The sequence below is a fragment of the Brassica napus genome, chromosome A3 (assembly GCF_020379485.1).
Source record: "Brassica napus cultivar Da-Ae chromosome A3, Da-Ae, whole genome shotgun sequence".
NCBI classification, from domain to species: domain Eukaryota; kingdom Viridiplantae; phylum Streptophyta; class Magnoliopsida; order Brassicales; family Brassicaceae; genus Brassica; species Brassica napus.
This window is the reverse complement of record NC_063436.1, coordinates 7,826,352-7,850,092: the sequence shown is the minus strand read 5'-3', so window position 1 is coordinate 7,850,092 and position 23,741 is coordinate 7,826,352. Positions and strand designations below refer to the sequence as shown.

At 37.4% G+C, this 23,741-nt stretch overlaps 6 protein-coding genes across 12 annotated transcripts; 1 reads left to right on the top strand and 5 right to left on the bottom strand.

Moving 5' to 3' along the window:
• Positions 1-2: 2 nt before the first annotated feature.
• On the bottom strand, positions 3-2,695 carry LOC106437769 (UV radiation resistance-associated gene protein). Of its 4 annotated transcripts, none has more exons than XM_013878735.3 (6): positions 2,243-2,695; positions 1,627-1,833; positions 1,188-1,368; positions 874-1,010; positions 526-753; positions 3-459 (listed from the first exon to the last, which is right to left on the bottom strand). In XM_013878735.3, the coding sequence occupies exons 1-6, from the start codon at positions 2,429-2,431 to the stop codon at positions 343-345; spliced, it is 1,059 nt and encodes a 352-aa protein (XP_013734189.1). In that variant the 5' UTR covers positions 2,432-2,695; the 3' UTR covers positions 3-342. The 4 variants fall into 4 exon arrangements, with proteins under 4 accessions (XP_013734189.1, XP_013734191.1, XP_013734190.1 ...); XM_013878737.3 differs by having other exon boundaries at positions 1,627-1,885; positions 2,243-2,685; XM_013878736.3 differs by having other exon boundaries at positions 1,627-1,867; positions 2,243-2,685.
• Positions 2,696-3,516: 821 nt separating this feature from the next.
• LOC106437768 (probable xyloglucan galactosyltransferase GT12) lies at positions 3,517-5,299 on the bottom strand. The gene has a single exon (XM_013878733.3). The coding sequence runs from the start codon at positions 5,187-5,189 to the stop codon at positions 3,684-3,686; it is 1,506 nt and encodes a 501-aa protein (XP_013734187.1). The 5' UTR covers positions 5,190-5,299; the 3' UTR covers positions 3,517-3,683.
• Positions 5,300-5,961: 662 nt separating this feature from the next.
• On the bottom strand, positions 5,962-11,124 carry LOC106437767 (26S proteasome non-ATPase regulatory subunit 1 homolog A). The gene is made up of 13 exons (XM_013878732.3): positions 10,819-11,124; positions 10,350-10,419; positions 10,089-10,194; positions 9,812-9,920; positions 9,567-9,735; positions 8,784-9,244; positions 8,538-8,673; positions 8,185-8,433; positions 7,869-8,089; positions 7,522-7,780; positions 7,182-7,414; positions 6,579-7,098; positions 5,962-6,480 (listed from the first exon to the last, which is right to left on the bottom strand). Exons 1-13 carry the CDS (start codon positions 10,962-10,964, stop codon positions 6,145-6,147), a joined length of 3,015 nt encoding a protein of 1,004 aa, XP_013734186.1. The 5' UTR covers positions 10,965-11,124; the 3' UTR covers positions 5,962-6,144.
• Positions 11,125-12,603: 1,479 nt separating this feature from the next.
• LOC106443462 (cytochrome b5) lies at positions 12,604-13,992 on the top strand. The gene is made up of 3 exons (XM_013885025.3): positions 12,604-12,759; positions 13,310-13,376; positions 13,476-13,992. Exons 1-3 carry the CDS (start codon positions 12,673-12,675, stop codon positions 13,724-13,726), a joined length of 405 nt encoding a protein of 134 aa, XP_013740479.1. The 5' UTR covers positions 12,604-12,672; the 3' UTR covers positions 13,727-13,992.
• Positions 13,993-14,826: 834 nt separating this feature from the next.
• LOC106437765 (cyclin-dependent kinase inhibitor 4) lies at positions 14,827-16,896 on the bottom strand. 2 transcript variants are annotated; one of them, XM_013878730.3, is made up of 3 exons: positions 16,253-16,896; positions 15,429-15,656; positions 14,827-15,340 (listed from the first exon to the last, which is right to left on the bottom strand). In XM_013878730.3, exons 1-3 carry the CDS (start codon positions 16,711-16,713, stop codon positions 15,271-15,273), a joined length of 759 nt encoding a protein of 252 aa, XP_013734184.1. In that variant the 5' UTR covers positions 16,714-16,896; the 3' UTR covers positions 14,827-15,270. The 2 variants fall into 2 exon arrangements, with proteins under 2 accessions (XP_013734184.1, XP_013734185.1); XM_013878731.3 differs by having other exon boundaries at positions 15,429-15,647.
• A 1,686-nt stretch (positions 16,897-18,582) lies between these two features.
• Positions 18,583-23,632, bottom strand: LOC106437764 (transcriptional corepressor LEUNIG_HOMOLOG). 3 transcript variants are annotated; one of them, XM_013878725.3, is made up of 19 exons: positions 23,491-23,632; positions 23,254-23,329; positions 23,118-23,169; positions 22,941-23,038; positions 22,727-22,836; positions 22,384-22,652; positions 22,214-22,292; positions 22,004-22,115; positions 21,747-21,796; positions 21,381-21,656; positions 21,025-21,099; positions 20,701-20,928; positions 20,414-20,558; positions 20,225-20,334; positions 19,962-20,111; positions 19,726-19,881; positions 19,523-19,639; positions 19,159-19,356; positions 18,583-19,004 (listed from the first exon to the last, which is right to left on the bottom strand). In XM_013878725.3, the coding sequence occupies exons 3-19, from the start codon at positions 23,147-23,149 to the stop codon at positions 18,861-18,863; spliced, it is 2,349 nt and encodes a 782-aa protein (XP_013734179.1). In that variant the 5' UTR covers positions 23,150-23,169; positions 23,254-23,329; positions 23,491-23,632; the 3' UTR covers positions 18,583-18,860. The 3 variants fall into 3 exon arrangements, with proteins under 3 accessions (XP_013734179.1, XP_013734183.1, XP_013734180.1); XM_013878729.3 differs by having other exon boundaries at positions 20,414-20,552; XM_013878726.3 differs by having other exon boundaries at positions 23,254-23,496.
• Positions 23,633-23,741: the final 109 nt, after the last annotated feature.

Here is a 23,741-nt window from a genome sequence, read left to right as displayed (position 1 = left end):
AAGAGAAAAAAACAAGAGGCTCCTTATTAACTTGGATGGTAAAACATATTCCAAAAAGCAAATACAATACATCTGTTAGGACTTATACGAAACTAGACTTTCTTTGACTATCTCCAAACCAGGAAAAGTATCACACTTACAGAGATAAGTATCATTCTAAAGAGAATGTCCCTGTGTATGCGTTCTCTGACGATTACAAAAATCTAAACCTTTTATCCCCAAAAACTGTCCACTTGAGAAGATGCAAAAAAAAAAAAGTAAGAGACAGTGAAGCTGTGTGAGAAGTAGTTGATTCATCTACAGGAAGAAAAAAACAGTGTTGGATATCTTCATCATCCATCGTCAAGAATGTATATAATCTGGTGACTGGATGATTCTGATTAGCTCCTTGAGGTTAGCTAGAACCTGACGTGGCCCTAGACTGTTAACCCCAACAAAGTTCAGGAGCTGCTCGATGTTCTGTGATATGATACTACAGTTAGACCAGAGGAGAGGAACAGAACAGAAAAACTTTCTTTAACTAACCTTGTTCAATAAGAAGACAGCATAGGCAGCTCGAGTTGTATCTTGCCCATCCAAAAACAGAGGGAATTCTACAAACTTATAGTTTTGGGAAAGAGTGGAGATCGCAGACATGTCTGATGACGAAGGCTCAATGTAAGGCGCATAGTCTCGAATATACGTTTTGGAACCACCTAGGCGCAAAGGATAACGAATAGGCACTCCCAAGTAAGGAGCTAATAGGGACACGGCCTGCAACATCCAAAAAGGAAGCCTTTAGTACTTTCTATCCAACCAAGGCCGAGAGAGTTAAGGCGACACACAGGAAAATTAAAGTATGAAGCAAGTTTTTAGTCAGTAGCGAGAACACACATGAGCTACATATCCTAGGGCAGTTGCCGACTTCTGAACTTCTTTCTTGTCAGTGAAGAAGCTCATCTTTGTAAACGGGGCCATACTAAAAGGCAACCCCAGGATTCTCACGGATCCTTGACTCACAGGCTTAGTTCCTACTTAAAGCCATACATATAAGCAAGTAAAGAGGGTTAGATACTGCAACAAAGAACGTTTTTCAAAACACTTAGGACAACAAAAGTCAAAGTTAGTGCTGAAAGCAATGTCAAGAGTCAATGAGTTGGGTTTTCATCAAAGTATAACGTCGTTTAGACTCATATAATACAACTGACCTAATCTACTGCCACCTGGAAGTGACTCCAGTTCTTGGTCTTGCGAAGGTCCAGCCTCAATCTTCAAGGGATAGATAAATGAAACTTGGGATACCATGTACTGGTGCCTCTTTCTTAGCTTACTCGTAACAATCTTTAGATGAGTGTAACCACTCTCTCCTTCTAGTTGGCAGTTTGACTCCTGTAAAGAAAATGAAGCAAAAAAAGTGAATCTATGATTCAATCATTCGCCACTTCTTCATAGCACGAAGAATATATACAGCAGAAAAACTGTCATCACATCACTGTCTCATAACAAAACTAAGAGACAGTTGAATGAAGAAAAGGAAGCAAGGAAGCAAATACTTTGAACTAGCCAAATCCCAAATGAAATGTACAAGTGCTGCATTTGCCTTCTTAAGAATCTTGTTTTCTTCTATTGTATTGAATGAGAACATACCTGCAATTTGCTTTTAGCGATTGAGAGGGTTGTACCGCCAACTAGCAAAGATCTCACCTCTGCACTGAGACTATCCTCTTTCACTTTAACATCCTGCTCAGTGACTTTGCAAGCAGCTGATGTCTTCTCCACCAGCAACTTTCTTGCTTCAAGCCTCTGACGCATTTCTTCAAGCTCATTAGCGCGTCTCAATGAATCAGCACTAACCTGCCCGAAATTTGGCCGCCCGCTAATCCGCGGGCTAAGCAATTAAAGCTCACTGAGTAGATAAAAAACAAGGTAACTTCTTATGCTGAAAGTCTCAAACTTTAACTAAGTAGTGCATTACTAACAACAACAAAAGGCCACTCCTTTACGGACATTGGACCTCAAAACACATCTAATTGCTTTGATTGGGTTTCTAGCTAGCTTCAATCACATTCATTAAGACACTGCCAGCAATTAAAAACTGATGCTTTCCACTCTGAAACTGATCAAAACCAAACATCTAATCTTGTGAGTGAGTTTCTAGCTAGCTTCAATCACATTCCTTAAGACACTTCCAGTAATTAAAAATTGATGCTTTACACTCTGAAACTGATTAGGACCAGACAAAGCACATGGGTAAGAGAAAAACCTGAATAAGAGACTCGAGTTTGGGCTGTAGACTTAGCTTCTTCTCTGTGGCTAACTTCAGAGCAGATGAAAGACTCCATAACCGAGTGAGCTCATGGTCGAACTCTTCCCACTCGATAACCTTCACATCTTCCTCTCGATCGCCTCTTCTCAGCTTCTCCGACGAACTCGGCCCCGTTTCTCTTTCCATCAGCAATTGTCTCAGAGACTACGCGACGAGAAGATCCAAATCTCTTCATTCGACTTTCATCACCAATTTTGAAGGAGCGTTGATCGGATCAGAAATTATCAAAAACCCTAACTTTAGCTGATCAAGTGGCGGTGGTTTGATGCGAGATCGATGCGTGGAATCGAAGTATCGAGGATGAAGAAGCTTCTCGGGCTGATTCGATTTTCGCAGATTTTTCTTTGAAGGTTTGTTACTTTGAGAGAGAGAGAGAGAGAGAGAGAGACTCTTCCGGGTCAGATATTTGCGGGCGGGTATTTTATGAAGAGTGGGTTAAAGCAGTAGGGACCGTTAGATCCGCCCAATTGAATGCGATTTCTCGCGTGAAGCATGAGTCATTTAACTAAACCAAATCTTTCGTACCGGTTTACCCCAATTTTGGACCAATTATTCGTTCCTTCAGAATTTTCCGTTTAATGAAAAAAGGCCAAACAAGTGGTGTTGCTATATCATCTTTAATTTCGCTTTATTTTTGGTCCAAACTTCATCTGCGAATAAAAATAAAATTATCACTAATTCTATTATATTTTTAATTCTATAATGGAGTAAAAATAAGATTACTCTAAAAAAATAAAATAATGATATTATATTACTTTTTTATCCATTACCTTTTTTTTACTACAAAATAGAATGAAATTACATTAGAATTTATATTACGAGAATATATTTAATCCACGTCGAATGTCACATTTTTCTTTTGGAAAAGTAAAATAAGAACAGAGAAAGAAAGAATTATGGTTCATATTGAATTTGGATAGCACTCACTATTAACATTTTTTTTTATTCAACAAATAATATAACTTAGGATTTACAATGTGTGATATGCTTCTTCTTTGAACTTTCATTTGCACGACCTCGTATTTTCAAATCACTACCAGTTACCTGTGAGCAAGGCTAACTATTCCATAGTAAGTCTTGTATTCATTTTCTTTGGGGTGGTTAGTGATTACATTCAATATTGTTCTTGCTCCACAACTTATGGAACGTATTCGGAAGAAGAAAGCAAAAGGAAGAAAAAGAGAGAAATATGTAATTATGCATATAATACATTTTGAGCATGCTATTTGCTATCTAGTATTCCAACCAAAAGAAAGTCTTAAGCAATCTGTTTATCTTCTTCCAACATGTTACTATATGATTTTCACTCACCTTTCTTATAAATCTAACAAAATAATAACAACAACAAAAAAAAAAACAATTGTTTTCCATGTGATTTTCACTCAAGTTTTTTCAAGTCCCTTGTCTGTGAATACTCACTCTGAAGATATTTCCCTTCTTCCATCATCCTCTTAACCATTGCTACCCTCTCAATAACCCTATCCACTGCAATCTCAAACGCATCTTCAATCTTCTCCGGTCCAACCAATCCCGGTTTAGTGTATATTATCTTTGGTATAATCTTCACAACTTCATTCCTCATCCTCACAATACTCCCCCAATCAATCCTACCCAATAAACTCCTAAGACTAACCGTTCCATCCTTCATCCCTTTCTCCGGTATGTAAACCGAGTACTTCTTATAATCCTTTGGAAAATACCACATATACTGGTTATAACCCGAGCCGGGATGGAAGAAAACCGGTATACAACCGGCTAAAATCGAATCAAATATCGATCTCCTAGTATATGAATCTCCCCTAGGTTGTAAACAGAAAACCGAACGTTGGAACACTTCCATCACCTTAACCGGGTTATCGCAATCTTGACCTTTATTACAATCAAGAAACTTGCATCTACCGTGAGACGCAAGGCATTGCTTTATAATCTCACCCCTTATAGATCCATCCATGTTAGGCCTCGGAGCTCCAACAAACGAATACAAGTACCTCCTCTTCACGCTCTTCACCTTCCTTTGCCATCTCCTGACCTCGGACAAGCTCTTGGGATGGAAGTAAGTAGGATAAGGAACCGCAAACTCATTGGTCCAAGCAGTGGTTTCTATCGATAGCATAGTCATGTTAGAGAACTCTGGTAACAGCATCAGTTTGCTTCCCCACGCTGAATCATCATCTAAACCTCTCCTGAAGTCCCAACCGATCCTTCCCGTTACAAAGAAGTGATCTCGACCGTTCATCTTCCTCCACTCGGGTCTCTCTCTAAGCCATTTAGCCAGCTTTATACCTAATTCGTCTCTAACCGTTGTGTTGTATCCCCAGAGGTGACGGCTCACGTCGAAACCCGCATAGTACGGGACGTAGAACGCTGAGGCTAGAGATGAATCGTTGGTCAAACACTCGTAATGTTTCATCCTCTCTCGGAAGATAACCGCTAGCAAGAACTGGTTTGTTGCGTACCAAGAACCGGTTTTCGAGGTTAAGACACGAGCCGTCTTGTTATCGGATAGTGAAACCTGGGAGCCAAGGCCGGAATTGACCATGAAGGGACACATGGTGAACCATTTGATGAGTGTTTTACAGTCTTGAATGATGTCGTCGTTAAATATGCTTGGGATGTTGTGCATATATATGTACCTTCCTGCACAAGTTTCTTCTTCTTCGGGCTGTTTTGCTCTGTTTCCATCGCTCTCATTCGCAAATCTGGTGGGGTTTGGGGTTTGCTGATGTGAAGAAGAGGCGATGGAGATGAAGAAGTTGTTTACTTGATGAGTGATTTGGAGATTTTTTCCGAACAAGTTTGATATTTGGAGTTGAAACAGAACGAAGAGACAGAACACAAACGTAACCGGGATGACAACCCAAAGCCTTGGAACTGGTTTCATCATCTATGTTTTTTTTTAACTCGTGTGTAAGAAAACGGTAGTTGTTATATAAAACAAAGACTAAAAGGATTTGGTCTCAGAGAAGTTTCATCTTCTTTGTTAATGGTTTTAATTATGTTTCCCAAATAAAGAAAATATACCATTTATGATGATTTGTATTCAATGGATTCTATTCAAATACATCTCTCTGTTTTAATGAAGTTTCCATCATAGTCACTCATAGATACATTTGTCAAAAGAGATCTCAACTTTTCTTTTACATTGGTATTGATAGGGAAATAAATTACCAGAAATTAATAATTATTTATACTAATAATATATTTGCAGTTTAAGAGTATACCAAAAGTACTTACTCGATCGTTCAGTTTCAACTCCTTGATTCTAATTGAATTTATGGCCATTTTAGAAAACATGGTCCTGTGAACCACTTATGTTGAATTATATTGAATGTAAGAAAATACTTCTCTTTGAAGGAAGATTTTATTTCAGTAGCAAAATACAATTATAATCCAATATTACTCTTTGGGAAACAATACAACAGCCAATCTGCTGGAAATAATCTCTATTGGATTATTCATGTCAAGATTATCAGTATCTCTATTATCAGATTTCCGTCACAATTAGCTGAATCTGCATTCTTGACGTATGTTCTTTTTTTTTAGCTTAAACCGTGTCATAATCAATAACGGTTGCATTTAGCTAAATTAAATGGTTTAGTTCAGTTTACAACGTACCATTTAGCCACTTTTATCACACCACACGTTTAGATGACATGAAAATAAAACGACTGAAATTTAGATAATGATCAAACGAGAAGTTAACACAAGATCGTACTTGAACTTAGAGTTCAATTTTCAAATGACAAGAAGCAGTCTCAAAAATCCAAAGATCTGTTTTTTTTTTTGCGTCTTTCAACAGAACCAACAACATTCCCCCTAATTTTTAAAAGAAACTAAAATCATGATGCGTATTCAAAGGCTTGTGGAGGTTGTGGCTCGTCATCAACGGCCATAGCCGAGGCTGTGGTTCCTTGTGTAGCCGCCGCTGCACCAGTTGCAGGAGAAGCTGTTGAAGTTGGTGCATCGGTCAGAGAGAGAACCTCTGGCTCGTGTTCACGCAAGTCTTTGAGAAGAACGAAACCAGATGGAGCTAGCTTCACCGGTACGTATCTGCTGTCTTCAAGCAGTTTAATGTACTTCTCTTGAGCTGGGACTACTCTAGCTGGGTTTACTAGAATCTCAAACGCTGGCTCTGGCTCAGCAGCTTTCTTCTCAGCCGTTGCACTGCTATCAACCTGACAGTTCATGGAGACAGAGACTTTCTTTCAAATCCCAGACGATCCAAACACTATAAACTTTATAAGAAGAAGATGATAGAAATCTAATACATTACCTGCATAGCGTCTCCTTCCTTTTCAGTTGATCCTTTTTCTTTTCCAGAGCCACTTTCATTGACAGACTTTTCGGCACCAGAAGTTTTCTCAGCATTAGCTTTCTGCTCTGCTTCTTTCTTAGCCCTAGCTTTGGCTTTAACGGAGGTTGAGAGAACAGCGGTTGGAAGTTTGGCAGCGGTATTGGCGGTAGCAACAGTGGTGGGTTTTGGGTACTCAAACAAAGACGGTTTTGCATGTGACATGAACTCGAACTTTGGGACCTTAAGGTCGTAGTTTAATCCGATGAAAGCGGTTGGCGAGAAAGCCAAACTAATGAAGTAGATCAGAGGGTACCAATACCAAAACTGGCTGAAGACAGCGAGGCCGATGACAGCAGTGACTTTGTCATGTTTGGTCTTAGAGAGCAGTCTTATAGTAACGTTCCTACCACCGGCGTCGAGGATACCAGAGGCCAGAATCGCTCCCATCTTGCTCATTGTATCTTCGTGCTTGTCGAGTATGATCTTCTCAAGTTGGCGCCTGCAAAACATTATACAAAAAATATCAGTCTACCAAAATATTCTCTACCTCCTAGTGCTGAAGAGAAATAGATATGTACTAACCTAAATTTTCCAACACGAGAATCGCTTGCTTCGCTAATTTGGACCATCACCATGGCCATTGCAATCAATGCACCTTGACGAACAAAGTCAACCACATCTGATGTAAGTGGCTCCAACAAGGATATTGCTTCGCTGAGGCCAGTGCCTGCACAAGAGATACCTACTGCAAGTGCCGCTCCATAGCGAACATGTGGGTTGTACGATTCAGAAAGTAATGATACAATACGGGGAGTCTGCAGAAAAGAAAAAATTCAATGAAATCAAGACAAGCAAACACAAAATCCTTAGAAGCACTACAGATATCGAAGTTTTTGGTCACAAGAGAGCGTCTGAAACTGACCTGCTCTGGATCAGAGTATAAGACGAATCCAAGTGCCAGAACAGCAGTCCTTCTAACATCATCACTGACATCAGATACAGCAAAGTGAAGCAATTGGCGAATTGCCTTATTGTTTGCTGTTCCACTGTAAGCCAATGCCAGTGCGTACATGCCACCATAACGGATGATAGGATCTTGATCTCTAGTCATCTGCTCAATCAAGGTGTCAGCTCCTTCTTCTCTGCCGTACACTGTAAGAGCTATACCTAGAGCCAATCCCCTAAAAATCACACGAGAATGCTGATTATTGAAATGCTAGTTCAAAATACCATGGACTCTCATCACCAAAAAACTTCCCCCAACATTACCTTATTATCTTCTCATGCTGTGTCTCATGAGCGTAAGCGAGCATCTCGCTTGCTTTTTCAGTCGCAGTTCCAACCAATAATAAACCCATGCTGATACCAGCAGCTTCACCAGCAACAGCACTGTCAGTGTAAAGCACGCTTTTGACATCATCGTATATCTCTTCATCAGCTGTCCCAATAGCTGACAAACCAAGACCTAAACAAGCTCCATGTTGAATGACCTGCATCCACAGTTCACAATACAAAATTATCTTTGAGCAAAGAGGCTGACAGGGAAGTTAGAGAGACTATATCAAGTAAGATATCAACTAATCACCTCAACATTAGTACTGCGTAAGCTGTCACGAAGAAATTCTTTGATGCCCTCGCCATGGTTTGCATGGATAAGTCCAAGGGCATACAAAGCGCCTCCTTCTGAATAGGGACTCCCGCCGCCACCTGCTCCACCCTGAGGCAAGTATGGAGCCATCAATGACCTACCCTGTTGCAGGTGACCTCTGTGAATAACACCTAATCCGGCTGTAGCACTAAATTTAGCCCAATTGGTGGCCCTGCTTAGCCAATCCTGTCAATTTCAAAAAGAACAAAAAATAAAAGAGAGTTATAAACACTAAGCCACACAGTCAACCGCAAACATAAAGAAATGTGACAGTGGAAGTGAACATTTACCAAATTCTCTCTAAGAAAAGTGTCCACTGTAGTTCCAGCATGCATAATGGCATTAGCATATATTGTAGCACTGTGGCAAACACTGTTTCGCATCTCGACAGACTGTTTGATTGTCTTTAGTATCAGCAGGTCCGATCTACAGAAGACAATATTATCAATGAAACATATGATTACTTCCTGAACTAGACTTTTTTTTTTATAGTACGTATCCCCTTTCAAGATGTCAAAACTTTAACAGTAGCTTACTTGTTGTGGCTGTAAAGAAACTGAAGCGTCAGCTGAATAGATGTCTCCCCAGATAAAATTCCCTTAATCTTGGTTAGCCTCTCAGCATATGTAGCGTCAACTGGATCCGTCTCGTGCACAATTGTCGGAGCTGGAGTTCCATCCGCCATCGGAACATCTCCTGAAGGATTCTCAGTCGGAGCCGTAGTCGTTTCAACAGCCTGAACTGCTTCTACAGGGCATGTTTTGGGAGCAGGAAGGCGATCTCTAACACTCAAGAGAAAGGCCTGGTGCTCATTCTCCACAAGATCAAATGCAATTTGCAATGCCAATAAAGCATCATCCTTGCTCTCTGAGCGAAGAAGCTTCTCCAAAATGGTTGCAACACCTTGTGGTTCATCCAAAAACATGAGGCATTGGCAAATGCTCAAATAATCAGGAGAAGACAGCTGCTGGTAGACTTTAACAAGTAAGGTAAGCACCTGAAAGAATAGACAAGGATGTTATCACTCTTCCAAATAAAGACTAAACTAAGATAAACCAAGAAAGAGGACATTTTCAATACAAGCTTGACACATCTCAGATAGGTTCACGAGAACTGGAATAGGATTTCAGTTACAGCTTAGAGACAGTGAATGCTATACATGAGACTACCAGACATGGTACTGGGAAGATGCAACATAGAGACTACTAAATGCTCACAATATCTGCCAGATGAGGCAAAACCATACTGTTCTACTCTCAATCAATAGTATCAGAACATATATTTTCTATTCAATCAAAGTCTGAGACTATTAGTCTTACCTCATGTCTATACTCTCTGCGGTTAACAAAGGAATGAGAAACATTGATGCAATATGATAAAGTTCCCTCAACATTATCGCTCTTTGTGATAGCTTCCTCCAACTTATCCAATCTCCGGCATTCTATGGCAATGCCCATAGCCTGTTGATACTTCCCATCAGTGATACATCTGCAAAAGGCAAAACCACGTAAGAATAATTGAGACACTAAGATGACTAGAGCATTAGATTTTTCGGCATACATACTTTTCAAGCATTCTTTCAACAATGGCCTCGAGCCTGGAATCAATGTCCACCATCTCATTTGACTCAAATGCCTTTGATCTGAGACTGGCATATTCATCAATTGCTTTGGCTGAAAACAAAACAAAAGCATCTGGTGAGCGAACATTCATCCAGATTTGATACATTCTTATCTTCCATGCATATTGCAGTCAACAGTACCCTAGCTAGAGTAATAGTGAGTGAATCGCAAAAAAAAAAAAAGAAGAGTAAACACAGAAACAAGCTCCTCAATCCTCACCTAGAAGCGTATGAACATAATCAGTATCTTCTGAAACATCAAATGAGGGCCCAGCTCCAAGGGCGTAAGACAACGAATCATTGAGCTCGCCCAAGTAATAGAAAACCTGAGACAAATATTCGAATCATCGAGGGAAGAAACAACAATCAAGCTTTTAGTGTAACAATTACACAATTTGTCACTAACATATATATATAGCAAATATCATCTCTATTCTCTAAGCAGACAACACTTAAAGTTAGCAAAAACGCTGGAACGTACCTTAGAGACAAGCAAAGCAGCAAGCTGCCTTTGATGCAAATCGAATTCTTCATCTTCATATAAACTCTCTCTGCAAACAGAAACGTCTCTTGAGTTAAACATATCACTCTAGAGATCTAACAACTAATAGTTTCACAAAACCAAATCCCTGTGCCAGCACAGCCTCTACACCTTTGATCTAATATCACTAGCAGGTAAGACAAGGAAGAAAAAGGAATCCAAGTGTCTACATTATATTGGTAAAAGAACTCAATTACACAAAGACAACTTTTTGCTAAACTCGGACTCATTCATAATCTACAAAGATCACTACAGAGACTTGCTAAAGCTGATCATCTAAAAGAAAAGCACTTTCCTTTCTTATCCTAACCATTAAACCGAGAAGACCCAAGAACAAATCCAAATCTTCACTTGAATCAAAAACCCTAATTCTCAAATCGGAAAACAAAGAAAAAGTTAGAGAATTTACATGATGGGGACACTGGTGGAGATCTCGGGCCAGAACCGATCAACCAAGTTGTTGAGATGCGAGAGCGCGTGATGCTTCAAGGAAGGCTGAGGCTCGTTCAGCATTGCCAGCAACCCTCCGGCGGAACTAACCATAGCGGCGGCCATTGATTACGAACGCTAATCGAAGCTGACAAAACCCTAAATCAGATGACGAACTAGATAGAAACCCTCCGACGAAAGAGACTCGTCTTGAATCTCTCTACCGGATTCGAAGTAAAAGAATGAAAGTAGTAGTGAGGGAGTTGGATGCAAATGAGCTGAGGAACTTATCGAATATTTAGGAGACTTACCCAACAAGTCAGGATATTAACAACTTCTCCTGATATATACGTTAATTACACTTTTGGTCTACTATTTTCTGTATATTGTTATTAGATCCCAATAAATTTAAACTTCATAAATTGCCACAATAGTCGAATACTTGTTCAAATTGGGTAGTTTTGTTAGTTTATATTTCAATTGCCAAATAATATTATAACGATCAGATTTATTGCAACTCGTTAATAAAATAACAAATACCTTAAGATGCAAGATGTGAATTTTTCTTTTGCTATTTGGATCACAGTTTGATAAAAGATTAATTATCTCGATTGATGGACTTGTTTTTTTTTAATATCTCAGTGTTTATTTTTAGGGCAATTGTTAATAATAACACTTTTTGAAGTTTATGTCTCAAAAATAGCAATAGAAGAAGAAAGTCACAAAAATGACATTCATTAAAGGGTAAAATATCCCTAATACCCTTGGTTTAAAATTAAATAAACAAACAAAAATAAATAAAAAAAAAAAATTTATAGTTTCAGATTATATGTTTTCAGATTCGAAATTTTATAAATTTTTTTTTCGTAATTTTTTTTTCAAATTTTCTTTTTATAATTTAAAAATATTTTTTGAAACTGTTTTTAAATTTTTATTTTTTATTTTAGTATTTATTTTTTATAAAATTTTAAACCCTAATTCCAAAACCCCACCCCTTAACTCTAAATCGTAAGGTTTGAATTAATTAACCCAAGGGGTATAAGTGTATATTTACCTCTTTAATGAAACTTATTTTGTGATTTTGGGCCTTGAGTGCTACTTTGGAAACAAAAACTTGGTTTGGTGCTATCCTAGTCTTTTTCTCTTATTTTTATTTATACAAGATGAAATCCTTCAAAAAGGAACAAAAGAGGAATTATCTAAGAAAAGGAAAATATACATATACAATTTTTCTATTTATTTGGGTATCAACTTTATTCTCTTATGCTATTTTCATCATATGCGTCATAAAAACAAAACAAAAAATCAGCAGAAAACATCAGTTTCATAATTTTTAAAAACAAATTTTGTCCTAAAAATATATAAAATTTCGAATATTTTTAAGAGAATTATTCTATATCATAAACAAATTTATTGTACATCATTCACCAACCGATCTTGGATGAAAAAGGCAAAATTAGAGCAAAACCGCAGCATTTGCACTGCCCACCTACCCCACCCACCCGGGGATAGCAACTATACCAAACCAATGAACCCATCGGTTTAACATTGGTACATGTTTTTCCAAAAATCAGTCAGATGAATACCAAAATGTCTTAAAATAGTGGAGTAGCAGTGTAGCACAAAGTTACACAGTAAATGAGAAGAAATCTATCAATTTAACTCAATCAGTATCACACACTCGTAATTCGATTTAACGAGCCGAACCGGATTTGTAGGATCGGTCCTGTCTCAACAACTCTGTCTCTCGGTACTCCTATTAATTTTTTAGCTTTAAATCTGGCTGTGTCAGGTTCTGGTGGGAATTATTATTTCTGGTAAAGAAGCAAAAACAATGAGGGAGGAAGCAAAGATCTTCACACTTTCAGAAGTTTCAGAACACAACCACGCTCATGACTGTTGGATTGTCATCAGTGGAAAGGTTTCTTTCTTCTTTCTCTTTATTCTCAGCTTTGAAACTAGGTGTTTGCACGGGATTAAGCTTTTGAAGTTTCAGAAACAACTTGTTTCCTGTTAAGAGTCATTGATTAGTTTGTGAAATGCGTATCGTCTGCTTCAGTCCAAGCACAAGAAACTTGTAAACTTAAAACGTTTTGGTGTGTCGTTCCATCAACAGGTTCTGTTTATTTTCATAAGCAAATTATATCTCTGAACATAGATGCTAGTGGAGTATTTTGTTTCTAGTATCCTGGTGTTATGTTCCCATTGATTGCTCATTCTAGTTAAATGAACACAAGACACATGGTTGATCTTGGTTTAGTCAAAAGGTAGCAAGAACCTTATGAACTTTACTTTGTGTAGCTTCATTGTTTCTTGCATTGGAATCATAACTAGGGTATGTGTTGGATCTTAACATGTCTTAATCTTCTTTATTTAACAAGAAATCTTCAAAAGTTCAGAAGCTTGATGACTAAGTTTTAGTATACTACAGTTCCTTTGCTCATACACTAAGAAGTTTATAAAAAACGCAGGTGTATAATGTGACAAAGTTCCTTGAAGACCATCCTGGTGGGGATGAAGTTCTCTTGTCTTCAACAGGTCCGTATATAAACCACAACTATGTCCAAACTTTCTGCTTTGATACGTAGTGTTGATCCATCCATATTGATATTGATATTGATTCTTCTGCTTTTAAAGGGAAGGATGCAACGGATGATTTTGAGGATGTGGGACACAGCGAGAGCGCCAGAGAGATGATGGAACAGTACTACGTTGGAGAGATTGATCCAACGACAATACCAAAGAAAACCAAATACACACCTCCTAAACAGCCTCACTACAATCAAGACAAGACCTCTGAGTTCATTATCAAGATCCTCCAGTTCCTTGTACCCCTTGCCATTCTCAGTTTAGCAGTTGGGATTCGTATTTACACAAAAGCAGCTTAGTCTTCTTCATCTTTTTTAGCATTACTCCTACATATCTTACAAATATATATAGAGAGAACAAGATTCAAGTCTTCTGAGAAGACAAATCTTGAATTCTCTCCCTTTATTCATGTCTCTATGTTCCAATCTCTTGTTGTTTGAATGTTGTTCTGCACTGTTCTCAAGTGTTATGATGGAAATTGCATATGAACAGCAGTCTTGCAGTAATGCAACTGATATTGATGTATAATTCATATTATAAAATAGAGTTATGACTTTGAGTGATATGTTTGACGGTGTGCTTAAGTATAAGTTAAGAATCATAACACTTTAGAGGAGAAACTAACCAAGAAACTCTCTAAACAAGATCTTACTAAGAACACTTAATTAAGTTTGTAAAAGGGAGAAACAAAGAAGAAGAAAAACACATATCGCAAATTCCGGAGAGAAAAATATGTTTTCATTGGTTGCAGTATGGAGTTTCTGGCAGTTACTTAAACAGAGTGTGTGGCAGTTAGTGGACTTGAGCTCACTACACCACATCCCAACACAAAGAATCCAAGACTCGTACTGTAGTTGTGGGTCCTTTCTTTTGTACCTCTTCACCGCTTTGGCCGCAAGTCGCAGCAGCTGGCACAAAGTTCGATACTTGTTAACTTCGAGAACAAAGAAATTTCATTTAAACCACATTTGGATTGGATTCGTGCGGCGAGTTCGGGAACTGTTTCAAATGACGTCGTCTGGAGACTCAAATCAATCACAAAAAAAAAACGAATCTTATGACAAGCAAAGAGGCGACGAAGTTCCTATGATAGATCAAAAGACAATGATGATGATGATGATATGTAGTGGGCACAAATCACAAAGTGGAAAAAGTACACACATGAGTGATAAAAAGAGAAAAAGAATCTTTCTAACACTTTTGATTTTAGTGAGAAGACAGAGACATAACAAAGACCACTACTATGAGACACTATCCAAATCCATAACAAACAGATTCTGTCTCTCTATATTGGCATATATATGTATGCTATTTACCTGTCATTGTGATGTATACATGTCTGAAGAACGCAACACATGGACCATAATGATGATAATGATAAGAACAAGAACTTAAGACGAAGCCAGAGAAGGATAAGTCTTTATTGAAAGTGTTTTTGAGATCAGTACATGTATAAACATAAATAGATAGATTTTTATTATGGTTACAGGACACAGAGTTATAACAAGACTTCCACTAAACCATTAACCAAAAGAACTCTAAACCCCTAAACCCTTACAGACTTTTCTCTTATAGTTTAGTAATACTACTAATAGTAAGGTGATCTGTTTAGAACTGAAAAGGATTGGTATCAGTTATGTGTTACACAAACCCTTTTCAGACACTTATGTTTACAGACACCAACGCTACAATGGGTTTTTAGTCCTAAGTTTCCTTTACATGTTGGGAAAGTTAAAGAAAACGGATGATGGATAATAAAAGATCAAACCGATAATTAGCAGGAATAATGTTAATAATAGTCTGTTATTAACTATTAACCACCCCCACCCCTTTTCGTTGTTTTCTAATCATCTACCTTCTTCCATTCAAACCGTCCCGGTAGTGGTTGTTCGTTCACAGGATCAAAGTTGTACCTGAAAGAAAAGAATCAACAGAACCGTTAGGGACACAGAACAACAGAACAGATCATAACCAAAAGGGTTTAGTCATTGCAGAACATACTTCTCAATGAATTGCTTTTGTTGTTCTTCTTCAGCACCAGAGAAAAACTCGTCCATTTCAGGTGTAGTTGGTAGGTGACGATGGCTCCCTGAAAAACTATCTTCTCTTTGGTTGCTGTTGCCACTAATACCGTTGCTAAGCTTCGTAGATGATCCAGGACTTGGGATGGATTCTGGCTTTTGTATCAAACTGCATGGTGTGGATTCCCTACTTGTGGTCCTGTTGAAGCTAAAAGCAAATAACATGTTACTTTCGTCTCACTCCGCACAACGCTCACAAGGATAAAAGCGATTAACTAACATTTTCCTCAATTAGTAGCAAAAAGCCAACATACTTTATCGCCTAAAGCTAATCTAAGTCATGCCCTACTGAAAAAGGATAACCAGTAACCTGTTGAATAGTGGGTCAAAAGATCAAAAAGCATAAACCAAAGGGAACCAAAGACGACGTAATATTAACATTGATTAGTTCAAATATTATCCAACAAGATCTTCAACTTTAGATAAATCTTAACATCAAAACTAAATAGAAAACCAAAGAAAACAAGCATTTATATAATCAGTTTGCACAAGACCCAAAACTAAGCTTTCAAGAATGCATCTCAGACACAACAATCTAACACTCAAAGCAGACACACTAGTAGCACAGAAATAGCTTGAAGAAGAGAGCAAAAATAAAAATAAAAATCTCAAGAAATTGATTAATATATACTTTCCTGGAAACAGAGAGAAGAGACTAGTGAGTGTCAGATAAAGCAAAAATGGCATCATAAAATTTTAAAAACATTTAAATTTAAAATCGAGAAAATAATTGAAAAACGATACCTTTCACTGCCATCGAGCTCTCTGTTGATTCCACCGTTAAAGTCCTTCTCTTTACCAAACACGACACTCTCCGCAACCGAATCCGACCTCGACGACCCATCACCACCGGACCCACGAATCGAATTTTGGGGATTAGGGTTAGGGTTTCGACCCTCTTCCTCCCTCCGCTGCTGCTGTTGCTTTCTCCGTTTACTTGAGCGAATCACGACAATCGGAGGCTTCTTCTGGAGCCGGCGGCTCCGCAGCTGGAGATACGAGCCGCCGGAACAATCAGTCATCTTCTGTTTCGACGGCGGAGGGTTGGGAGAAGGGGAAGAGGGGGGTTTTTGGAGGCGGCGTTGGAGAGCTAAGGACTTGGCTCGGGTGAGAACGCCGAGCGGAGAAGGAGAAGGAGAAGGAGAGACGTCCATCAAGGATAGAGCTTCTCCGTGGAGTTTGTTCTTCTTTATGTATTTTCCCATTTTCCGACGCGTTTCATGGAATACTCAGAGAGAGAAGAGAGGAGAGAGAGAGGAGAAAAGGTCTGATTGGAGTTAGGGCTGGAGATGGTGCCGTGTGGGGTCTGTCTCTCTTTTTATTTATTTGTTTTTGTATTAATCTTTTTCTTCAATACACTGTACTTTTCTATTTCTTTTATGTAATTTTTGAAAGAGAAAAAGACTATGATAGCACCAAACCAAGTTTTTGTTCTTAAACTAGTATTCAAGGTTCAAAGTTACAAAAATAGGTTTTATTAAAAAGGTAAATATACATTTATACCATTTGGGTTAATTAATTCAAACCTTAGAATTTAGAGTTAAGTAGTGGGGTTTTGGAATTAAGGTTTAAAATTTTATAAAATAAAAAATAAATAGTAAAAAATTAAAAATAAAAATTTTAAAAACAGTTTTGAATTATAAAAAGAAAATTTGAAAAAAAAAATTCAAAAAAAAAATTATAAAAAATTTTGAATCTAAAAATATATAATCTGAAACTATAAAAAAATTAAATTTTCATTTTTTTATTTTTATTTTATTTGTTTTTATTTATTTTTGTTTGTTTATTTAATTTTTAACCAAAATTATTAGAAATATTTTATCATTTAATGAATGTCATTTTTGTGATTTCCTCTTTTTAGTGTCATTTTAGACAACAACTCAAAAAGTGCTATTATTGACAATTGCCCTTTTTGGAACATAATATATTATTTCTTTTATGTATATTCAGTTAATTTAGCCTTGTTTGTTTTTTTTTTAATACCTGAGTGAGTGTAATAATATCGATAATTGTAAATAAAAATGATGACGCATACTGTTCTTTTATACTGAACGCTTTTTCTGGTTATATTACACGAAAATACAATAATGTTCACCGAAAGGAAAGATTTCGCGGCTATGCAACCTAAATCAATTCGAGAATTCACAATATATAAGTTCATATAAACATATCAATTGGTTGCACCAAATTTTAGCAAAAAAAGATATATCAATTGGTTTGATATTATTTTAAAATTATATATACTCTTAATTGGACTGATCTTTTCTGAAAGAGTAATAAGATTGGACGAATTTAGAATGTCAACTTCTACTAGTACTAGAAGTCTAGAATAGACCTCCGAACTTCACAAAGCGATTAAGTTTTTTTTTTTGGGTAAAAATGTAAAGTGATTAAGTTGCTCTTTCTCCGTTCATTATTTCTATCCAGATGATTTATATAAATAATTTCTTCAAATGGTTCATTTGGATATTGTTTAGGATTATTCGTTTCTTTATCCAAATGATCCATGGATCATGTAAATACATTTATCCTTGTTTACTTATTTTATTTTTTATCTAGATAAGTTTAATAAGGAAATAACATATATAATTTTGTTTTGATTTAATTTTACTTAATATTATGTTTAATTATATATCAATATATTTATAACCTAATAACTTTAAAGTAATTTTTAATTTTATGGTTTGCAGAAACATATAATTTTACTGTTTAAAAATATTCTCTCCGTTTTATAAAATGCATATTTAAAAAAAAAATTGTTTCAAATATTTTTTATATTTTCACTGCATTTTTATCAACTAATAATGCCTAAGTGTAAACTTAAAAAAAAAATGACTTTACTAAACTTTTATTATTTTAGTATTATGAAAATAGACAAACATAAAAAAATATGTATTTAATACTAAAACTAATTTGTTTTATTAATCTATGTGAAAAACTAAAATATGTATCATCATAAATATAACTTAGTATTATTATAATGTGTCTGCTTATTTTTTGTTTGCAGTAATCATCTTTAACAAACCAACCGTTGACAAAAAAACAACCAACCAAGTGTTTATGTATAGAGGTCATTTAAAAACGTTTATTTGATTGATTTATAAGAAATTATTTCAACAAAATGGTCGGTGACTAGAGAAATTACTTACATCTGTCTCTCACTTAAAACACTAGATATCACAACAAGAAAGAAAGTAGGATCATGAAACAAAGATTCGAATGAGCATAAGTCCCTTTGCTTTTGAAGCAAACAAACCCATTAAACAACTTATTGATTTTAACATTTAACAAAGAATTTAGACTCAAAAATAGTCCTGAGCTGCTCTTCTTGAAAGAAGATAAATATTATTTTCTACTTCCAAATCTTTACAGACTTGTCATGACTTGCAGACGCCATCATTCCTGTAGAAGATGACTGAGCTAAGGCAGAGATCACACACTCGTGAGCCGCTATTGTCATACATTTGTTCTCTCCTGTGTCCCACAGCTCCAGTGACTGCAATAGATTCGTTTTACAAAAAGTTAAAGCAACTGACTGAGAAAATCATTCACATCAAGCAACTGTAGACAGCCAGATTCTACTGAACGGTGGTTAATGGTGATACAGATTCAATCAAAGCTTCTGAAATTCAGGGGATTATGAATAATACCTGGTAACCACCGATGACCAAGAGATTGGGATAGGTAGGGTGATAAACGCAAGAGTGGAATTTGTTTCCACTAGAACTGAGCTCGTGGATGCATTCTCCTGAGCCCACAGACCATACTTTAACACTGTCTTCGCTAAGAGAAGCTACCAACTCTCCGGTTGGGTTCCAACAAATAGAATGCACACTTGAGGAATGTCCCTAACAGATCAAAGATAAGTCAAGCCATGAGTACATAATCATTGGATTTTGTCAAACAAGAGAACACATTGGACTTCCAAGTTGCATAAGTCCTAAAAGTAGAAAACAAGTCCTGCCTGCTGTAGACTGAAGAAGTAATTAAAAAAAAAAATATCTTCGGGTTTACCTTAAACGAATGGACCCCTCTGTACTGTTCAACATCGAAAATTGACACAATATTTTCCGAAGCTGCAGCAAGCATTTGTCCAAGTTTTGGCTGAAACCGTACTTGCGTGCTAGCACCCTGTGCTTGTAAAACTCAAAAGATTAGAAAACACAAAGTTCAACTCGAGGAGAAGACACGGCATAAGAAAGTTCAGGGGGGCTTGCCTTTATACCACGAAGGCAATTAGCAGCGTTGATGCTCCAGAAACGAATCTCATTGTTGGTATCACAAGAGCAGAAAAGATCGGTTTTCTTCGGGTGAAAATCAAGGGACATTACAGGTGCATTGTGACCAGAAATTGTTCGTACGAAGTAACCAGGCTGCACAAATTAGTAGTGGTTAGTCACAAAAGTGAAAAAGAAAAAATGGATTCAGTTAAAAAAGAGATGAATTACTATACCTTAGAAACATCCCATATTTTGATAGTTTTGTCGAAAGACGACGTAGCCAGTTGAGTTGAATTAGGTTGGAAACGAACATCTGTGATGATATGACCATGTTCTTCCGGAGGGATCTCAGTGTGTAGCGTTTCCATGTTCCAAATAAACACCTACTGACAAAAAAATTGCATCCACATTATCTGTTCTTAAACAAACAAAATCTATAGATGTTGGGTTCATAAGAAAAGTGTATGCTCCGTCCTCAGAGATTAAGATGTTGCACCTTCTTATCATGTCCAGCACTAGCCAACAATTTTCCATCAGATGAGAAGTTACAGCAGATGACCTTACTGGCACTTCTTCTTATAGAGCCAACCTCATTGAAACTAAAAACTGAGAGAAAAAAAGGACCACTTTTACTATATATCGTCTATTAGTAGAGAATTTTTAGTCTGAGGGGGGGAGATAATACCCTTTGAGGTTTCGGTATGCTCAGAAGGGTTCCGCTTTAGGGTGCCAAACAAGCTTCCTCCATCTCCATCATCTTGGGATAAAAACGATTCAACGTTATCTTCTAGGGCTCCCACATCTCCAAACGGTTCCATGTCATCCTGCAGCTACATTTCTTATCATAAGAAAGATGAAAATAAAAGGGCTAGAATACTAAAGCCGCTAAGAAAGCACTTCCTTTCACACAAGGAACTGTATGCTGGATTCAGATGTTACAAGAACCAAGCTAGATTGTCTTAAGAAACATACCAGTTGATTTGCTGATGATGCAAGACCACCTATTGCATCAGAACCATACATCATTGGCCCTTTTGGCATGTTATTCACATGCTGCATATTTCCAGTCATAGCAACTCCTTCGACAGGGGTATGCGTTGAAGGAGTTGACGGCTGTGAGTTGGATGGGCCGACCGTGTTTCCTGTCCCTGTGCTGTTAGCAGGACCAGAAGATGAAGGTCCTTTTCTTTTGCGGTTGTTCTATCAAAGACACAAAAAGGAAGTTGTGAATCAATGATCTTACAAACTAAAAATTATACTAATGTAGACAAAACCACATGATAAACATAAAAGTACCTGCTGTGATTGCTGTGATAGTAAAGGATCTTGTTGCTGAGAAGAAGATTGCTGTACTTGCGGCATGTTTATAAGCTAAAGACCAAAAACAATAACGGAAAAAAATGGAAAATCAGAAAGATGTTTGGGAGTCAAAAGCTATTTATATGCAGATAAATTTTCTCTTGGAGGATGTGGTTAACAAGGAGAAACCAAATTGTGTTCCCTTGATAGATCAACCTTAGGATGACACAAAAACATTATGCTTATAGTGGAAAGTTCACTTGAAAAATAAAAGAATTCAGCTCAACAGATGCCACTGCATTCAACAGGGATATGCATTTTTTGTGCTGATTTTTAGGGAAAAAAAATCTTACTTTTGACGAATTTGACAGCATGGGGGATCCAATAGAACCATCATTTGCATTCTGTTGGCCATCTTTCGAATTCAGGTTTCCTCTGGGCAATCCTGAAAATCTGCGAGTGTCCATGTCGCCATACACGGACGAATTAGTCATATTTCCTTGCCCTTGAACCTGAGCCATAATCTGTTGTTGTTGCTGCTGCTGTGGTGAGAGCTGAAATTGACCTTGATTTTGAAGGAAAGCTTTCTGAACCTGAGGGCCTAGACCTTGTCGCATATTATCGATGCCCTGTATAACATTTGACAACAAATTTGATGAAAAACTGGATTCGGAATGACAAGAAAAGATAAATCATGCAAAGGAACCACAGAGACTTACAGTTAATGGCCATCCCTTCAAAGGAAGAACACCAACTCCAGGATTTAATCCTTGACAAGAGAAAAACATAAAACCATAAGACTTGATCTAACAAAATATAAACAAAATTTTCTCACAAGAGGCTATTAACCATATCACCCTGTGTAATTCACCATAAATTCTCAGAATATAACAGGGAATAATTTGTTAATTTTGGAGTCAAGGGTCAAACAATTGCCACTGTATAATCCCGTAAGCGTTACATTGGATTCATTTACCTGCACTCCCCATCCCAGGCTTCGATTGCAGAATCCCCTGGCCATAAACTGTAGACGGATCCACTGGCAGTTGTCTTGGAGATGCTCCAAGATTTACTTCACTTTTGATTTCCTGCACGTTCAAGAGATTCAGATACACACAAAAAAATTTAACTGGAAACTTTCCAGAAAAAGGAGATTTGAACAGTCATCATCAAGTAAGGTAGTTACAGGGCTCTGCTGAGTTCGTGACTGAAGTTGCTGCAATGCTGCCGAAACACCTCCTTGATGATTCCCTTGGACCATCTGACTGTTTCAGGAACAAGACGAGACAGGGGTGAAACGGTGTGATGACAGTAAATATGCCTGCAAAAAAAATTAAGCCGAGACAAAAAATTTACCTATGATGGCTTGTTCCTGATTTGAGAAGGGCCATCCTCGGATCCATATGGGGTTGGGATGTCTCAGCGTTCATTGGATTGGGTTGCTTCATACGTTCCTCGTACATTTTTGCAGCCATAGCACTGGCATTGTTAGACTGCCCAACCATCCCATCAGAAACAATAGCATTCATCGGCCCAAGAGAAGGATCCCTACGCATTTGAGCTTGGCGCATCATCTGCAGCTGCTGCAATTGCATTTGCTGCTCCTTCGCTTTACCTTGTTGCGCCTAAACATCAAAGCCACCGCTCAGTTACCAAACTGGAAAAAAAAAAACTTATCTCCAGACGATAGATAGCCCACCTCTATATAAGCTGCAGCAGACTCAGAATGCTTCTCATTCGTCCTTGCAATAAAGATGTCCCAGAACACAGACCACCACTCAAAAAGAAACCCACCAGGAGCATCAATCGCTACATCATTCACATGAACTCAAACCATTCAATCACTTAGCTTAAAAACCCAAAAGACAATGAAACAAAAACAATCAAAAGAAGCCAACAGGACAAAAACATACCAACAGGATCAGGAGAGACTTTGCCTTCAGTCATGAAAGACTTAGCAGTGTTATGAAGTTTCTTCTTCACCAAATAATCATATATGTAAACGTCAAGCCTACACCCACCCAACAAAAGGAAAGTTAACAAAAAAATAAAAATCTGGGAATTGAAACTTTACCACACAATTAACTTACATCTTATCCGCTTCCCAATTACTCTGCGCCATAGCTCCAGCCAGAGATCGAGCTATAAGGAAATTAAAGTGATTCAAATCTCAATTCATAACAATTGACTTAGAATTGCGATTGTTTGGTGATAAAAGAGACTAACCTGAGTAAGCCCAAACGAATCAGTGTGTTTCGAAACTCTAATTCGATCTTCAAAACTAGAGATCAAGCATTGCCAGCTGCACATACAGAGAAATCAGAATGATAATCGAGAAAATTAAAATTACTTCAGGGATTCGTCGAATTGAGCGTAGAAGTAATCGAATTGATGATTGAATGAGAAATAACGAAATTGGGAATCTAGGGTTTGGAGAAATTCAAGTGAATTGTTTTTTTTCACCTGGAGGAGCTATCGAAGTAAATCGATCAGGAGAGATAGAGAGAGAGAGAGATCAGATGAAAAGGTTTTAAACAGGTTTGGAGATCAGGATTTGGTTCAATAAGCTTAGGATTCGGTTTATGTTTATTAATGAGCCTCATTGTTTAAGCTCCTTAGTGGGCCTTTTATTGGGGTTTCTATTGGCTTCAAGCTTTAAGAAGAAGATTTTGAATGAGTTGAACGGGGTCTCCTCTTAAAACATTTGCATTTTT

Coding starts and splice junctions, on each gene's coding strand:
- LOC106437769 (XM_013878735.3), bottom strand. CDS start 2,431: ATGGAAAGAGAAACGGGGCCGAGTTCGTCGGAGAAGCTGAGAAGAGGC. Junction 1,369..1,626: donor TCGCTAAAAGCAAATTGCAG/GTATGTTCTCAT, acceptor TTTTCTTTACAG/GAGTCAAACTGCCAACTAGA. Junction 1,011..1,187: donor TCCAGGTGGCAGTAGATTAG/GTCAGTTGTATT, acceptor GGCTTTAAGTAG/GAACTAAGCCTGTGAGTCAA.
- LOC106437768 (XM_013878733.3), bottom strand. CDS start 5,189: ATGATGAAACCAGTTCCAAGGCTTTGGGTTGTCATCCCGGTTACGTTT.
- LOC106437767 (XM_013878732.3), bottom strand. CDS start 10,964: ATGGCCGCCGCTATGGTTAGTTCCGCCGGAGGGTTGCTGGCAATGCTG. Junction 10,195..10,349: donor CTGCTTTGCTTGTCTCTAAG/GTACGTTCCAGC, acceptor TATTTGTCTCAG/GTTTTCTATTACTTGGGCGA. Junction 6,481..6,578: donor AGGAAGGAGACGCTATGCAG/GTAATGTATTAG, acceptor ATGAACTGTCAG/GTTGATAGCAGTGCAACGGC.
- LOC106443462 (XM_013885025.3), top strand. CDS start 12,673: ATGAGGGAGGAAGCAAAGATCTTCACACTTTCAGAAGTTTCAGAACAC. Junction 12,760..13,309: donor GGATTGTCATCAGTGGAAAG/GTTTCTTTCTTC, acceptor TAAAAAACGCAG/GTGTATAATGTGACAAAGTT. Junction 13,377..13,475: donor AGTTCTCTTGTCTTCAACAG/GTCCGTATATAA, acceptor CTGCTTTTAAAG/GGAAGGATGCAACGGATGAT.
- LOC106437765 (XM_013878730.3), bottom strand. CDS start 16,713: ATGGGAAAATACATAAAGAAGAACAAACTCCACGGAGAAGCTCTATCC. Junction 15,657..16,252: donor GAGCTCGATGGCAGTGAAAG/GTATCGTTTTTC, acceptor ATTTGCTTTTAG/CTTCAACAGGACCACAAGTA. Junction 15,341..15,428: donor CAAAAGCAATTCATTGAGAA/GTATGTTCTGCA, acceptor CTTTTCTTTCAG/GTACAACTTTGATCCTGTGA.
- LOC106437764 (XM_013878725.3), bottom strand. CDS start 23,149: ATGGCGCAGAGTAATTGGGAAGCGGATAAGAT. Junction 22,116..22,213: donor CACGAACTCAGCAGAGCCCT/GTAACTACCTTA, acceptor TTGAACGTGCAG/GAAATCAAAAGTGAAGTAAA. Junction 19,357..19,522: donor GAGGGGTCCATTCGTTTAAG/GTAAACCCGAAG, acceptor TTGATCTGTTAG/GGACATTCCTCAAGTGTGCA.